Source organism: Aquarana catesbeiana, linkage group LG07, assembly GCF_042186555.1.
Source record: "Aquarana catesbeiana isolate 2022-GZ linkage group LG07, ASM4218655v1, whole genome shotgun sequence".
Lineage (NCBI taxonomy): Eukaryota > Metazoa > Chordata > Amphibia > Anura > Ranidae > Aquarana > Aquarana catesbeiana.
In genome coordinates, this window is record NC_133330.1 from 132,250,575 (window position 1) to 132,267,340 (window position 16,766).

General features: G+C 43.7%; 1 protein-coding gene across 14 annotated transcripts in view; it reads left to right on the top strand.

Annotated features, from left to right (window-relative positions):
* The window catches only part of NOL8 (nucleolar protein 8), a 602,139-nt gene that overhangs the window by 251,453 nt on the left and 333,920 nt on the right, over positions 1 to 16,766 (top strand). For all 14 annotated transcript variants that reach the window (XR_012235284.1, XM_073592676.1, XM_073592685.1 and 11 more), the window contains one exon: positions 2,203 to 2,344. Coding sequence is in view for 13 of the 14 variants with exons in the window: in XM_073592676.1 (XP_073448777.1) it covers positions 2,203 to 2,344 (142 nt within the window). In the remaining variant the exon portion in view is untranslated. The remainder of the gene's footprint in view (positions 1 to 2,202; positions 2,345 to 16,766) is intronic.

Below are 16,766 nucleotides of genomic sequence, written 5' to 3' on the forward strand. Positions count from 1 at the left end.
CAATTCAACGTTGGACTCTAGCAGGAATAGATCAAATCAGAGATCTATATCAACAGACCTTAAAACCTTCCAGCAACTCACCGCCTCATACAATCTGCCTAGTAAGGACTTTTACTTTTATCTCAGGATCCGACATATATGCTCTTCTATACCCATCCCCAATGGAGTGGTATCCATAGTTACTACCTTTCTGTATTCAGTTACTACAAACTCTAAAGGCATCTCATACATATACAACTTATCTTGCCCAAACTCTACCCATAAGTATGGTCTTTTGGGAATCGAACTTACAAATCTCGGCACCCCCTGCTGAATGGTAACGAGCTCTCAGAACTCCATCCCTTTTCTCCCAAAATGTCACTCAATGGGAAACTCATGAAAATATACTATAAGTGGTGCTTTACGCCTACAAAACTCATCCCGCTTTTCAAAATGCTGAAGAAACTGCAACACTGATGGAACCATTTTTCATATTTGGTGGGAATGTGCAGTCCTCTCCCCCCTATTCGAGGAACATTTCTTTGTTAATATCTGAAATTACCCAAGTTTCACATTTGTTAACCCAGCAAATGGCTCTTTAGTCTAGATCCCTCTCCCTGGCCAACTAAATTCATTCCCATCATAACGCACATTTTGATTGCAGCACGCCTATTCATAGCGCGAGCTTGGAAAAATCCTCTTCCTCTGACACTCTCCTCTGTCATTTCTTTCCTTAATGACCAATACCGTATGGAATTCTTTCTCACCAAAGCACATATGATGGGAGATACATTTACAAAACACTGGTGCCCCTGGTTATCAGATCCCCAAAGCATTACGCTACTTTGATAAGAATAGCATCTGAGATGTATGTCCCCCAGATCTTAGACCAAACAGAGCTTGCAGCAACCCTTCAGTCCCAAAAATGGAGATAGGTTCTCCCTGTATGTTTATTTAGTATTAGGGCTCACCTACCATTTGCTTTGCTTTCCTTTCCCCTTGCCCCTTTTCCTCCTGCTCTGCCCTCCTTTCTGCCCTGAAATTAACCCTAACTGGGTGATAGCGTTGTGGCAGACTATTCGCTTAAACTCCTGCATACCACCAAGTCTGACTTGTATGCTAAAATAGTGACAAAGCCGTGCATGTCACAATCCCTATACGCTTGTAACTGCTTGGATGTGCACAGCTGTACATAACATCTATGACTCCTGCATGCAGAAATACACTCAACGGTTATATGGCCTTTTGCTGCTGTGTGAATAAGGCCTAAAACACATGCAAATTACATACACTTACAACATTAACATATGCTTTATAAACATAGCAGTACTCCACTTTGTGTGTTGATACACTGCAGTTTTTCTTTTTTTTTTTTTTTATTACATTTATTTAACTTGATTTGCAGCAGTGCTATATGGCACTATGCCATGCATTAGAACGCGTTGTTTTGCAATAAAAATTTATGCCTGTATCCTTTGTTTCATAAAATTTTATTGAGTTTACAGCATAACAATCAAATACATAGTAACAGAAAATATCTGAGATCTAGAATGACATCCTGGGTTGCCAAGGAACATTAAATATAAATATAGGAGCAGCTGGATAATAGTAAAACCATACAAAAGTGGTACTTGAACTAACTGAAGGTACTCACATTAAGTGACAAGAGTAAGAAGCTTGTTTAACACGAACATATGAACCTGAGAGATAATATCATTTCCAGTTAGAGATCTAAAGAGAACAAAAATCTCAAGCAATCGCTACTTGCCAAACCGCTTCCCAAATGTATTGCTTTTTGCATTTACGCAACTATCGCAGAACCTACAAAATCAGCAGCGCAGTCTGTAGCCTACTGGTCCTGTTGCTTTCAGAAAATGTGAGGTCTTTTGCCATCTCTGAAAAGTTGTAAGTTTAGGAAAAAAAGTGAAAAATTACAGAAATGGTCTGGCCACCTGAGGTTTAATATGGAGCGCAGGACCTGGCAAGAAAAAGGGTAATTCCACTTTTAATCTATTGTTAAAATCACCTCATTTGATTTAATTTGTCAGCTACATTCTACACCAAAAAAGGAGATATGTAATGATATAAAAGAATGTTTGTTTCAAGCCTGCAAGACCATGTAACTCATTTTTCATGAGACCTTGCAGAACCTAGGTTTGTTTTGACTTTGATATATATATACGTATATAATAATTGCAGTAATGGTTTGGATGATTCTTACAGAGGCACATAATTCCATGGTAGATGAGGAGTATGACCTATCTGCCGAAAAGAAGAAAAACCTTGGCATCTTGCAAAGTATTCTAAACATTAACGTGGAGCCACAGCCTGCAAGAAAACAGACAACCAAAGGCAAAAAATTCAAGTGAGACAATTTTTTTTGTATGCATCTGTTAAAAACGAACTTCAGCCAAACTACTTAATACATCATTTGGATATGCAATTTGTTTTACATGCCAAATTATTTCCAACTAGGTTTATCCATTCTTTTGATCTACCCCTGTCACACACCATAATTAGAATGGTGACCATTCCTATTCACTATTGCAGCTCTGTGTCCCTTGCCTGTTTATTTGTTGACTTTGGAGCATCATCACAATGTTATGGTTCCCCCTGTGCACTTTTCTCCCTTTCTAAATCCCAGCACCAAAATCCTTTCAGATTGTCTGGCTGAATGGTGTAATTCAGGATATCTAAATGTGTAAGCAAACCGAGCAGGAGCAAAAATATGACTTGGATAAATGCACTATGTTTACCCCATTTTAGATTTGACATATAAAGAGAATATATAATGTTTTGCTGTTATACAGGACAGTTTGTGTGTTATGTTCAGAACTAACGTTTTCAATTTTGTCCCCAGTCTTTAGCCAAGTAATTATCAAATGTTACTTTTTACGTACCAGACTGACCTCAAATGTTTTGATCTAAACCTGTTTACAGTGCTTGGTAGCTAAAGTCGAAATTACACTGCTGATTGAGTGAGAAGCGTGACTTTTCACCCCGGTTCCTGCTCAGTACAGCTCATTGAGTTTTAATTAGGAAAAGACAGTCATTAAGGGGGAAGGTACTGTAGTGCTCTCCTTTAGAAAATTCTTGGTCACTCCTTAGAATCAATGTCTAGACTGCAAGGGTGTATTACAGTATCTATTTGTAATTTGTAGTTCTACTTTAAGTATGAGGACATTATTAGTGAGGCTGCTGGAGACAATGTGGAGATGCCAGGAGGGGTAGAGATATGTTGGAAAGATTTTGTGAAACAAAGCAGAGAAGGCGCTTCTAAGTGCTGTAATAAAACGCTTTAATGTCAAGGAAGGGTTAAAAACACTTACAAGATTGAACAAGATTGAAGCGAAAAACAGGCATATCAATGAATCCATAACGTCCAGCGGGATGCCTCCTGTGTTTATGCATTTTTCAAAGTATGGCCGTCACAGAGGTGTAGTGGGTAGCATTTTTGCCTAGCAGAAAGAAGGGTTGCTGGTTCGAATCCCAACCACGACACTACCTGCCTGGAGTTTGCATGTTCTCCCTGTGCCTGCGTGGGTTTCCTCCGGGTACTCCGGTTTCCTCGCACACTCCAAAAGATATGCTGGTAGGTTAATTGGATCCTGTCTAAATTGTCCCTAGCATGTATGAATGTGAGTTAGGGTCCTTAGAGTGTAAGCTCCTTGAGGGTAGGGACTGATGTGAATGTACAATGTATATGTAAAGCGCTGCGTAAATTGACGGCGCTATATAAGTACCTGAAATAAGTAAACGTATCAATGTATATAGTAATTGTATAGCACAGAAGTTTTTTTTTTTTGATTACTTGTTTTTATGGTAGTCACTATTTTTTCTTCTTTCAGTTAATTGATCACTATTGGGCAGCACTATCAACATTTTTTCATTACTTATTGCATTGTATGTGGGAACACATTTAGTGATAGCAGCAGCCTCACGTTATTTATAGGAATAAGTGACAGTGGACAACATCTTTGTTTGTTCCAAGTTGCGAGAATTGAGGTCAAGTGAGTAAACAGTTTTGGATAGTGAGCTTGGTAGAGTGTATTGTAAGCAGGAAAGAGATGGATTCCCAGATGGAGAGAAGAGGAAGACCAAGAGAAGGCAAAGGATTATTTTAGCATACCAAATGTATCTGTAGTCAAAGACATTTAGAGCTTTCGATTTGGTTTCATTAGGATAAAGACCCAACAGGTGGCAAAAACGAGTTAGAAGAGGCATAAGGTTAGGAGGGCATATCAATGCGTTAGTCAGTATCGGTAAGGTGTCAGCAAATGCACAAACCTTGTGATAGCTGTTGAGCCCAGACCCACTCACATGCAGATGTTGAATTTTCTGAGCTAGGGGTTCAATTGCAAAAACAAACCACAGTAGAGAGGGGGGGCACGAAAGACAAAACCAGAGGAAATTCCCAGCTCAAAAACCAGTCTGCTTACCAATTGAAATAACCTGTCCAATAGGCATGAGCTGCGAGTCGAATTCATGTTCGACTCGAACATCGGCTGTTCACCAGTTCGCTGAACAGCGAACAATTTGGGGTGTTCGCGGAAAATTCGAATGCCGCGGAACACCCTTTAAAAGTCTATGGGAGAAATCAAAAGTGCTAATTTTAAAGGCTTATATTCATGGTATTGTCATAAAAAGTGTTTGGGGACCTGGGTCCTGCCCCAGGGGACATGGATCAATGCAAAAAAAAGTTTTAAAAACGGCCGTTTTTTCGGGAGCAGTGATTTTAATAATGCTTAAAGTGAAACAATAAAAGTGTAATATCCCTTTAAATTTTGTACCTGTGGGGGGTGTCTATAGTATGCCTTAAAGGGGCCCATGTTTCCCGTGTTTAGAACAGTCTGACAGCAAAATGACATTTCAAAGGAAAAAAAGTCATTTAAAACTACTCGCGGCCATAATGAATTGCCGGTCCGACAATACACATAAAAGTTCATTGAAAAAAAACGGCATGGGAATTCCCCACAGGGGAACCCCGAATCAACATTAAAAAAAAAGTGGGGGGTCCCCCTAAATTCCATACAAGGCCCTTCAGGTCTGGTAGGGATATTAACCAAAGTTAAAAAAAAAAAAAAAAAAAAAAATTGCACGGGGTCCCCCTCAAAATCTACACCAGACTCTTCAGGTCTGGTGTAGATTTTAAGGGGAACCCCGCGCCAAAATTAAAAAAAAAAAAAAAAATGGCGTGGGGTCCCCCCAAAAATCCATACCCGACCCTTATCTGAGCATGCAACATGGCAGGCCCCAGGAAAAGAGGGGGGGACGAGAGAGCACCCCCCCTCCTGAACCGTACCAGGCCACATGCCCTCAACATTGGGAGGGGTGCTTTGGGGTAGCCCCCCTAAACACCTTGTCCCCATGTTGATGGGGACAAGGGCCTCATCCCCACAACCCTTGCCCGGTTGTTGTGGGGGTCTGCGGGCAGGGGACTTATCGGAATCTGGAAGCCCCCTTTAACAAGGGGACCCCCAGATCCTGGCCCTCCCCCCTGTGTGAAATGGTAAGGGGGTACTTGTACCCCTACCATTTCACAAAAAAACTGTCAAAAAGTTAAAAATGACGACAGTTTTTGACAATAACTTTATTTAAATGCTTCTTCTTTCTTCTATCTTCCTTCGGTTTCTTCCTCCTTCTTCTTCTGGTTCTTCCTCCAGTGTTCTTGTCCGGCATCTTCCTCCACGGCGTCGGCGTCCTCTTTCCTTCTCCTCGGGCCGCTCCGCATCCATGGAGGGAGGCTCCCGCTGTGTGACGCTTCTCCTCTTCTGACGGTTGTTAAATAATGGGTGCGGGGCCACCCGGTGACTCCACCCCCCTCTGACGCACGGGGACTTGACGGGGACTTCCATATGGCATTCCCCGTGACGTCAGAGGGGGGGCGGACAGGGAAGTCCCCGTGCGTCAGAGGGGGGCGGGGTCACCGGGTGGCCCCGTCCCTGTTATTTAAGAACCGTCAGAAGAGGAGAAGCGTCACACAGCGGGAGCCTTCCTCCATGCCATCATGGATGCGGAGCGGCCCGAGGAGAAGGAAAGAAGACGCCGACACCGTGGAGGAAGATGCCGGACGAGAACACCGGAGGAAGAACCAGAAGAAGAAGGAGGAAGATAGAAGAAGCATTTAAATAAAGGAATTGTCAAAAACTGTCTCTTGTCATTTTTAACATTTTTGACAGTTTTTTTTGTGAAATCCCTTACCATTTCACACAGTAGGGAGGGCCGGGATCTGGGGGTTCCAGATTCCGATAAACCCCCCGCAGACCCCCACAACAACCGGGCAAGGGTTGTGGAGATGAGGCCCTTGTCCCCATCAACATGGGAACAAGGTGTTTTGGGGGGCTACCCCAAAGCACCCTCCCAATGTTGAGGGCATGTGGCCTGGTCATATTTTTTTTTTTTTTTTTTTTTTAATTTTGGCTCTGGGTTCCCCTGTGGGGAATTCCCATGCCATTTTTATCAATGAACTTTTATGTGTATTTTCGGACCGGTAATTCATTATAGCCGCGAGTAGTTTTAAATGACTTTTTTTCCTTTTGAAATGTCATTTTGCTGTCAGACTGTTCTAAACACGGGAAACATGCGCCCCATTACAGGCATACTATAGACACCCCTCAGGTACGAAATTTAAAGGGACATTACACTTTTATTGTTTCACTTTAAGCATTATTAAAATCGCTGCTCCTGAAAAAACAACCGTTTTTAAAACTTTTTTTGCATTGATCCATGTCCCCTGGGGCAGGACCCAGGTCCCCAAACACTTTTTATGACACTAACTTGCATATAAGCCTTGCAAATTAGCACTTTTGATTATTCATGTTCGTGTCCCATAGACTTTAACGGTGTTCGCGTGTTCGAACAAATTTTTTGCCTGTTCGCAAGTTCTGGTGCGAACCGAAAAGGGGGGGTGTTCGGCTCATCCCTACTGTCCAACAGTCTGCGTTAAAAACAGGGGTTTAGTTAGCACACATTTGCAAATGCATGCGTAAGCTGCAAGGCCTCTTCACGACACCCTGTGTATTGCTTGCAGTCCTAACACTACTAAATTTATGAGCATCTTCACAATGGGAATGCATGGGTTTTAATGGATAGATGAGGGTCAGGTGGGCCTGGAGGTAGCCCAGTCCTCCTTAACCACTTGCCAACCACAGCCGTGGCAGGTTGTCTCGGCTGCGCAAATCGCTGTAGGTGTTCATCTGGCTTGTACACGCTGATCTGTGGGCGCGCCCACCGGCCAGCAGGGGAGCCAATCAGCGGGTCCGGCAGACTCAATGGCCGCCTGCGATCGTTCCCTACAGTGACAGAACAGGGATCTGTCATAGTAAACGAGGCAGATCTCCATTCTGACAGGGGATCACACATAGATCCTGTCTTTCTACTATGCAGGAAGACAGATCTGTGTGTTGTCCCAGGCAGCCTATCCCCCCTACACAGTTAAAAATACCCTGAGGGAACACATTTAAACTCTTGATCACTGTAATAATGTCACTGGTTCCCAAAAGAGTGTCAAATGTCAGCTAGGTGTCTGATCTGCCTGCCACAATGTCGCAGTTCTGCTAAAAATCACAGCCATTACTTTTTACCATACCTTTTTATCCATTACCATTGTCGGACACATTGGACAATTTTGACACATTGATTACTGTAAAAATGTCACTGGCAGTGAATGGGTTAACACTAGGGGGCGATCAAGGGGTTAATATGTTCTCTAATGTGTGTTCTAACTGAAAAGGGGGAGGGGACTGTGTAGGGGAAGAGAGAGATCGCTGTTCATACTCTGTATGAACAGATGATCTGTCACTTCTCCCCTCAGAGAACCAGGATCTCTGTGTCTACACACAGAGGGCCTGGTTCTCGCCGTGTTATGAGCGATTGCGGGAGCCCGACGGTCATTGAGTCCGCCGGGCACTCGCATCGGCTCCTAGGGCGAGCAGCGGGGGCACGTGCGCCCCTTGTGGCCACCTCGGAAACCAACGTAACATGGCGGCGATTCACGCAGCCGAGCCATGTTGCCGCAGTACAACTGCGGCGGCTGGTCGGCAAGCGGTTAATTCGGTTGGTAAGCAGACTGGTGATTTGAGCTGGGAATTTCCTCTGGTTTTGTCTATCATGCGTTTGGCCTTCCATTTGTTCCTTGCTGTGAAGGCCAGTTATAGGTGGGGGCAGGGGCCATCTCTTTGTTAAGAGAGAGGGGGCACCCCTTTCTCATACCCCTGGCAACTGCAAACACATCTAGGTGTCTGATGTACACAAAAGGAGAGCTACAGTTGTGTTAAAAATAGCTGTGTGAAGAAGAAACGAAAAAAAACAGTGTGTTTAAAAAAGTGAGTAAAGCTTAAAAGAAGAAAAATATTTCAAATTTTTTATTTACAGAAAGAGAAGAAAATGGAATCTTAGGCATTTGCAAAAAATAGCAGCGTCTGCATTTTTCTTTACAAATGCAAACTGTTTAAACTGTAAATTGCTTGAAGATTTAGCTTTCCTGTGAATCATTGAACGAATATTTAGTTGTATGAGAACTACTTCACATCTGTGTTGCATGGAGTTGACCAACTTCTGGCACCAGGTATTCCATCCCAGGACGATTGCACTACATTCCACAATTCCTCTACATTTCTTGGTTTTACCTCAAACAGCATTTTTGATGTCACCCCAAGTTTTCTGTTGGATTAAGGTACAGGGATTGGGCTTGCCACTCCATAACGTTAATCTTGTTAGTCTGGAACCAAGATGCTGCTGCGCCTACTGGTGGTTGGGGTCGTTGTCCCATTTCAAAGGTATTTCCTCCTCAGCATAAGGTGTCCTCTTCAATTATTTTGATGTATTCAAACTGATCCATGATCTCTGTTATGCGATAAATAATAAACAACACCATAGTATTAGAAACATCCCCATATCGTGAAGCTTGCGTCACCATGCTTCACAGTGTACTGTGGCTTGAATTCGGTGTTTGGGGGTCGTCTGAAAAACTGTCTGTGGTCCCTAGACCCAAAAAGAACAATCTTGCTTTCATCAGTCCACAGGATTTTGCGGGGGCTTCTTGCTGATAGCTTGACTTTACATAAGCATCTTCTAGTTGTTACAGTACTCACAGGTAACTTTAGACTTTCTTTGATCACCCTGGAGTTGATCATTGGCAGAGTCTTTGACATTTTGGCTATTATTTGATGCATTTGAATGATAGTTTTCCGTTTTCTTCCACATTTTTCTGGTTTTAGTTGCCTGCACTGTGACCCAGTGCCAGATTAAGAACACCATGGGCCTGGTGCTGAGGATTATGGTGGGGCTTTTTATAAAAAAAAAAAATAATTAAAAATGCAAACCATTTGTTATAACAAATTCAATTAAATAGAGAGAGGGAGGATGAGAGAGAGAGAGGGGATGGGTGAGGGGTAAGGGGAGGGAGGATGAGAGAGAGAGAAAGGGGATGGGTAAGGGAGGGAGGATGAGAGAGAGAGGATGCGCATTCGTGGAAATGACGATGTATGTATGGGCTAGCTGGTTGTACACAAGTCAATCTATTAATTTACTTGAGTACAACCAGCCTGTCGGGTTTTTCCCAAAACAATCAGTGCTGCCAGGTATGATGGGGGCAGTATGTACAGGAGAGTAGTGTGGAAGGTATTATGAGGGCAGCATGTACAGGAGAAGAGTGTGGAGAGAAAGATAGTTGGCAGTATGTACAGGAGAGGAGGGTGGAGGGTATGACAGTGGGCAGTATGTACAGGAGAGGAGTGTGGAGGGTATCACAGTGGGCGGTATGCACAGGAGAGGAGTGTGGATGGTATGATACTGAGCAGTATGTACAGGAGACGAGTGTGGAGGGTAAGACAGCGGGAATTATGTAAAGGAGAAGAGTGTGGAGGGTATGACGGTGAGGAATGTAGAGGGTATGACAATGGGCAGTATGTACAGGAGAGGAGTGTGGAGGGTATGACAGTGGGCACTATGTACAGGTGAGGAGGATGAAGGAATCTGGGAAGGAAAAATGTTAAGGTTTGTAGTGGTTAAGCGGGCCATACATGAATTGAAATTAAGCCAATTAAGCAGAGACCAGCCATACTCGATGTATGTATGGGCTAGCTGGTTGTACACAAGTCAATCTATTAATCGACTTGAGTACAACCAGCCTGTCAGGTTTTTCCCAAAACAATCAGTGCTGCCAGCTATAGTTAGCAACACTGATCATTGTATTGTGTGGGTAGGGAAGGCTCCCCACTGGCAGAACACAATAACACTGCGGAAGATTCCCCCATCCACAGGTCAGCAGGCAAGATGGTGTGTGTGGGGACAGGCTGTGGAGGGAGGTCTGTCAGCAGGGGGAGTGTGAGGTGGTCATGGAGGGATAATCAGTCAGTGGGTGTGGGGGGGGGGGGAGGTAACTGGGAGTGATATCTTTTGGAGTAGGGTCTGTCATCTGCAGGTTGGGAAATGGTCACCTGTGATATAAGTTTAAGGGAGTTAGGTAGCTAACATGGGAAGTGACTGGGGAGTGACCTGGTTGATGGGGAGTGTGAAATGGATGATGTGTTTTCACGTTTCTTTAACGTTTGCGGTAATGCTTACTGCCCTCTTAAAAGTGATCAGTGGTGTATTGCTTTTCAACGAGTGGTATAGCAGCAGCTGACAAGCATTCATGAGGTGCTACTGCCACCTCCTTTTTTTTTTTATCGCTGAATGATAGTTTTACATTGTTGGACTATGCTGCTACTGCGAGCGAGTTTAGCTCAATCAATAGGTGAGTTTGACAGGAGGTGCTGCCTGTCAAACTCTACAGGCTCCAAGCTGTTAATTGAGTTAAGTGCCTCTGACAAGAAGTGAGGAGAGACAATGTGAGCTCATCATCTCTGTCTGCTGCAAACAGAGTGTGCCAGCTTGTATTTAAACTGGCCACTCTGTATGTAGCTCCTGACAGGCTGCGCAAGGAGCCTTGTATCTCCAGGACCATAGGTGATAGGAGCCCCAAATTTTGATCCGTAGTGGGGTGGACCTTCAGCTACCTACCCCCCCCCCCCCCATGTAGCCCAGGCCCCTCTACGTGGCCCCTGGTCACCAAGTCGATTGTTTTTGTTTTTTTTGTAATTTTTTTTTTTTTAAATGGGTCTATCCTAAGGTAAGGGGCCTGGAGCTTTAGCTCCAATAGCCCCTATGTTAATCCAGCCCTGCCCAATGCTCCTCTTGCTCCATGTATGTGTTCCTTGAAGAGCCATTCAAGGGCAAATACTACTGTACGAGATGTGAGCTAGTTGCTTCTCTGAAAGCCCAGATCCTGGATCTAGAGAATCAGGTGGCAACACTAAGCAGCATCAACAACCTGGAAAGGAGCTTGGACATTACCCAGCAGGTGCTGGTGGGGGGCAAGTAGAGAGGGGGTGGAGATATGGAGATGCAGGAGCCAGAGGTAGGTAGCTGGGTGACAGGAGAGGTAGAGGGAAGAGCCCTAGGGAAACTAGTCCTGAATTGGTACATACCATCTAATATGCCAAGTTGCCTGATGTTGGGGATATTGGCTCAGGGGTGGCATTCTTGGAGCAGGTGCCCTCCCCTAGCTGCCAAGGCAAAGACTGCTCCGGAAAGGAGTGGGGCAAGGATACAAGCAAGGTTAACGGTATGTTGTCTACCGGGTGCTTGGGTTCATAACATCACAGATAGGATGGACAGATTATTGGGTGGGGCTGGGGAGGACCCAGCTGTCATGGTACACGTTGGTACCAATGAGAAATTTAGAGGAAGATGGAGCATCCTAAAAAAATAATTTCAGGGACTTAGGAACTACATTGAAGCAGGCAGCAGGAGCTTAGGGAACTTAACAAGTGGCTAAGGAATTTGTGCAGGAAAGAGGGTTTCGGGTTCCTGCAGAACTGGGCTGACTTCTTAGTCGGTTATCAGCTGTTTAGCAGGGATGGACTGCACCTTAATGGTGGGGATGCACAGAAATTTCGGCCACCAAAACATCGGCCGAAAATGGCCTTTTCGGCAATTTGGCGAAAAAGAATTCTTGCCGATAATGGCGCCAAAAATTGCGCATGCGCAGTAGCGATGGGAGAACCAGCAGCTGACGTCTCTCATGTGGGCAGCGTTGAGACGCTGCACTCGTAAGCACGTTCCCTGCTGAGACGCTGGCACCTTCCCTGCGGACGCTCCTCGTGCTTGAGAGACGCTGCTGGGACCCGACAGATGGTTTCATAGAGGGCTGCACATAGCATACTCAAGTACAAGAGTGGGCACTGTCCCTCCTGGATGGCTACCATTACTACTATTCACCAGTGAGCATTGCCGCTTTTGCCTTACTTAAACTGACAGAACAATCCAACTAGTAGTATTTTATTATAGTACTGAAATGATGATCTTTCTGTCTATAGCAGTCACACAACATGTATTACTTATTTACTTACTACTTGGCCTTTGTTAAACAACAAGCCAGCACTCTTGCCATGCAATACTAGTATTTAAAATGTCTGTTTGCACTGCAGTAAATCTGATTTGTAGCAAAAATATTTTATATAATTGAACTGATTAAATATGATTTGGAATGGATTGCAATTGCATGCTATTTATTTTTTGAGCTATTCTGTAGTATGCTATAAAATTTATGCGCTTGTTATTGAATTTGTCACTTTGTCAGCGTAGTATAGTTATACTACACTGACATGACAGCAAGCGCATGAATTTTTTAAACATGATAGTATGCAATATATATTTAATAAATATATATTGTATAATATTTTTATTGCGTACTGTCTGTCATGTTTAAAAAAAATTCATGCGCTTGCTGTCATGTCAGTGTGGTATAACTTATAATCCTACGCTGACAAAGTGACAAATTCAATGACAACAAGCGCATGAAGTTTATAGTATACTACAGAATAGCTCAAAAAAATAAAATAGCATGCGATTGCAATTTGCTAGCAATCCATTCCATTTCAAATCAAATTTAATCAGGTCAATTATCTTTTTGGTACAAATCAGATGCAGTGCAGACATAACTACCTTGCATGGCAAGAGCTGCACTGTTTTAAAAAAAAAAAAAAGTTGGTTAGTTTTTTGTTTTTTAAAGCTGCCTCCTGGGGTTTAGCTTTTAAGTTGATTTCAGCCTCCCCCCCCTCAGATTTCACTCCCACTATAAATCATTCTATGCTATTATACTGCGCTACCAGCAGCAAAAGTGGACCATGTCTGCAGTGTGGAAATATTTTAAAGTTTCTGGTAAAGACCCCAAATTTACAATCTGTAGTCTTTGCTCAGCAGAAATTTCAAGAGGGGGTAAAGTGCCAAGGCATTTTTCAACAACATGTTTGATACACCACCTGAAAACACGTCATCCAGTTCAGCATTCAGATTACAAGAAAACAGTGCCACTTCCAAAAAGGGCCTCAGGCTTAACACCATCTGTGGCCACAGTCTTTGAAAAGGTTAAAAAATTTACAAGTGACAGTCCCAAAGCTCGTGCCATTACAGATAAAATTATGGAATTTATTGCATTAGACGACCAGCCATTCTCTGTTGTGGAGGACGTTGGATTCCGTAGGCTCATGCAACATATTGAGCCGCGTTACACTACTTTGTGTCAAGCAGACACTACTTTGCAGATACCTGTTTACCTGAATTGTCTTGCAGTGTTAGAAAACGCGTTCATGTGCTCATGACTACCGACATCATAGCAATCAGTTCAGACGTCAGTCCAACAAGCATGCTTAGCCTGACAGCGCAGTGGATAGATGACAAATTTCAATTGCAAAACATTCTACTTAACGCAAAAAAAAGTAAAGATGGCTAGATGGTACCAGAGGATACAGCACCTCATCCCCTAAATAATCAAACGTTAAATGGGTGTGTGGACAAGGGATTATAGCGGTGCTAGGGTCAGGAAGATTAGAGAAGAAAAGATAAAACAAAAAATACTAAAATTACAAATTTTATTAATAGTCTATCATAAATACAATGTACATTATAAACAATTCATACAATAATTATACAAATTTCGTGGATACATGTACTGTAAGTGACCCTAAGAATGGTCAAGTGGGCCAGATGGCAAGTGGCCGTTGAAGGAGGGGGGGCTCATTTTCCTACATGTTTCGCCAAAACATTGGCTTCTTCAGGGAACAGGAGCTCATAGGGTGGATATATATAAAAAATTCTGTGTGGTGGACATAAAAACACATGTTAGAAATATTAATTTGACCAAACACTGCATAGTAAAAACAATAACACATTGTAACTGTGGCTGGACATTCATGCAACCCTAAGCTCCACACCACTAAACGGAACTGCGGACATACCTGGGGCGTCAGTGCCCAAGACGGGAGGGAAGAGAGGGAGAGGGGGAACACAGCCACCCAAGGGGATCCCCACAGGGGAGCAGGCAGACCGCGCCGTAAATTATGCCTGCAGGGGGCATACAGTAGACCTGGCAAAGGAATGTAAAGATAGTCATGTGTCATAATGCACTGTGGTAGTTATTCCAGGAATAGAGGGTTGCGCATATGTGCATTGTATTAAAAAGAGAACAAAAAATATATGTATATAAATAGGTATAAATGTATCTATATCTCTGGAAAAGGTGCGGACTTACATGTATATCTAAAAGCTGTAGAGAGGCAAGGTCAGGAAGTGCCTGTGATATATGTATGCACACAGCAAGGAAAGGACATCAAAGTTGAACCATATCTGCAGACCACTTAAAGCAGGCCTAGTTGGAAAAATGGATAGTGTTAGGGGTCTTGCTGTTGTTAACTGGGGCCAGATATGGTAGTTTGTGCCTATACTTACTTGATGGTATCTGCTGTAAGAAAAGATTCTCATAGCGGTACATTCACAGGTATATAGTACCGGTGCTGGGATGAAAAAGGGATAAAAATAACAGTGGATCCTATATGAAATATAAAGGAAAAAAGGAGGATCAGAAAGGTAGGGAAATGGAAGCTTTAAAATGTACTTGGGCACAGGTGAGGCTAGTGAAAAGGAATCTATTACCTAATTCATCATGAAGCACACCGTGTTGCTTGAGAAAATCAGTGTTAACCACCAGAGTAAGAGGCCGGTCCAAAGTAGGTTCTAAAAAGTATGTAAAGGAATAATAAATAATTCATGTAAACAACATGAAGTCAGGGTGTTTTGAAAGACAGAAGTTTACCTTGTAGCTGTGTGCAGAGCGAATGCAGGCACGTCCCTCGTCTATGGGAACTGAGGGACTGGCCGGTTACTCATATACCCCCCACACCTGATCAGATGATGATCAGGTGTGCGGACGCTAAACGAGGGGTAGCCACGGCTGTGCACTGCACGGTGCCTAGGAACTACGAGTTCCATCATGCAACGCGCGCACATGCTCAGATCTCACGGACCGTGTGGCGATTGGAGAGGCGAACACCCCTGGAATGGGAAGTACCAAGGTGTCATCTCACCCAATCTGCCGATGGAATAAAGGACCAGAGGGTCTGAGAACAGACGTGGGCACCCAGGGGCAGACAGTTGTCTGCGCCTTGGCGTCCGTACAGGCAAAGACAGCGCTAGCCATGTCACCCCCAAACCGGGAGAGCCCGCGGAGCCGCCGCCCACCACCCACGCCACAGATAATCCCCCCAGTCGTGGGGCTAGCCAAGGCACCAGGGACAACCGCAGTCCAGTGGCGGGGAACAAAGGGGCACGAATTGTAGTGCGCCGAGACACAGGATGGGAGGATATCCCAAAGGTTGCCCAACGATCCACAGGGGCCACTGGGGAAGGTGGGAATTACTGTGTGTCAGCACACGACATCCAGCCACAATGTGTGCAGTGTGCATAGAGAACCACTGGGTCCCAGTACGACAGTAAAACCTGCAACCAAAAATTGAAAATACAATGCAAAAACAATATATAGAAAAGAATATATAAAAAAGGAAACACACAGTATATGTATTGCAACAGTTGTGTCGAAAAATGTTGTTCAATAATGACAAAAAAGAGTTTTAAGTCGCAAATAAATACAGGCAATATACACTTATAGAATATACAGGAATATAAGATATATTGAATCAATTTGCCAGCTTGTCTCAGAAAAGGAAAAAGACACATGTAATCAATGTAGAAGGCAAGGTATTAGTCCATGTCAAAAAAACATTATATGGATGAAATACCGGGTGGAGCCATGGCAGCAAAGGGAAAGAAAGACAGGGAATACAGGAGAATGAGAAACTAAGAAGGGAATAGAAGGGGGGGGGGGGAAAGGGATGGAAGAGGATAGGGTAGAGAGGAAAAACCACAAACGACGTTGTCTGGGGAAGGGGCATGGAAAAGAAAAACTTAAAGGAAGGGCTTAAAACTAATATATTCATTGAGTCCTGGGAAGATGGTAGCATTTAATATATGAATCCATTTGGTTTCGAGTCGTAATAGTGAATTATCAGTACTACCGCCTCTTACATGTGAGGGGATATGTTCAAGTGCGGAAAATAAAATAACATGGGGATCGGAGTTATGTTGGGCAGCGATATGCCTATTAATGGCCGTAGTGGTGATGTTCTTGTATAGTGGTTTGATATGGTCCCGGATACGGGTCTGAAAGGGGCGCTTGGTTTTGCCAACATAGAATGCGCCGCATTGGGCCAGGTATACAACCCCAACAGTGGCGCAGGTGACATAGTGTCTGATGGTGTGTGTGTTTCCATCGGGTAGATTAACAACCTGAGAGTTGGCAACGAATGTACATATGTCACATTTGCCACATTGATAGGTACCGGTGGCAGTGGGCCTATGTGCAGTGTCAGTAGAATGATGACTATGAATCAGACGATCACGGAGAGAGG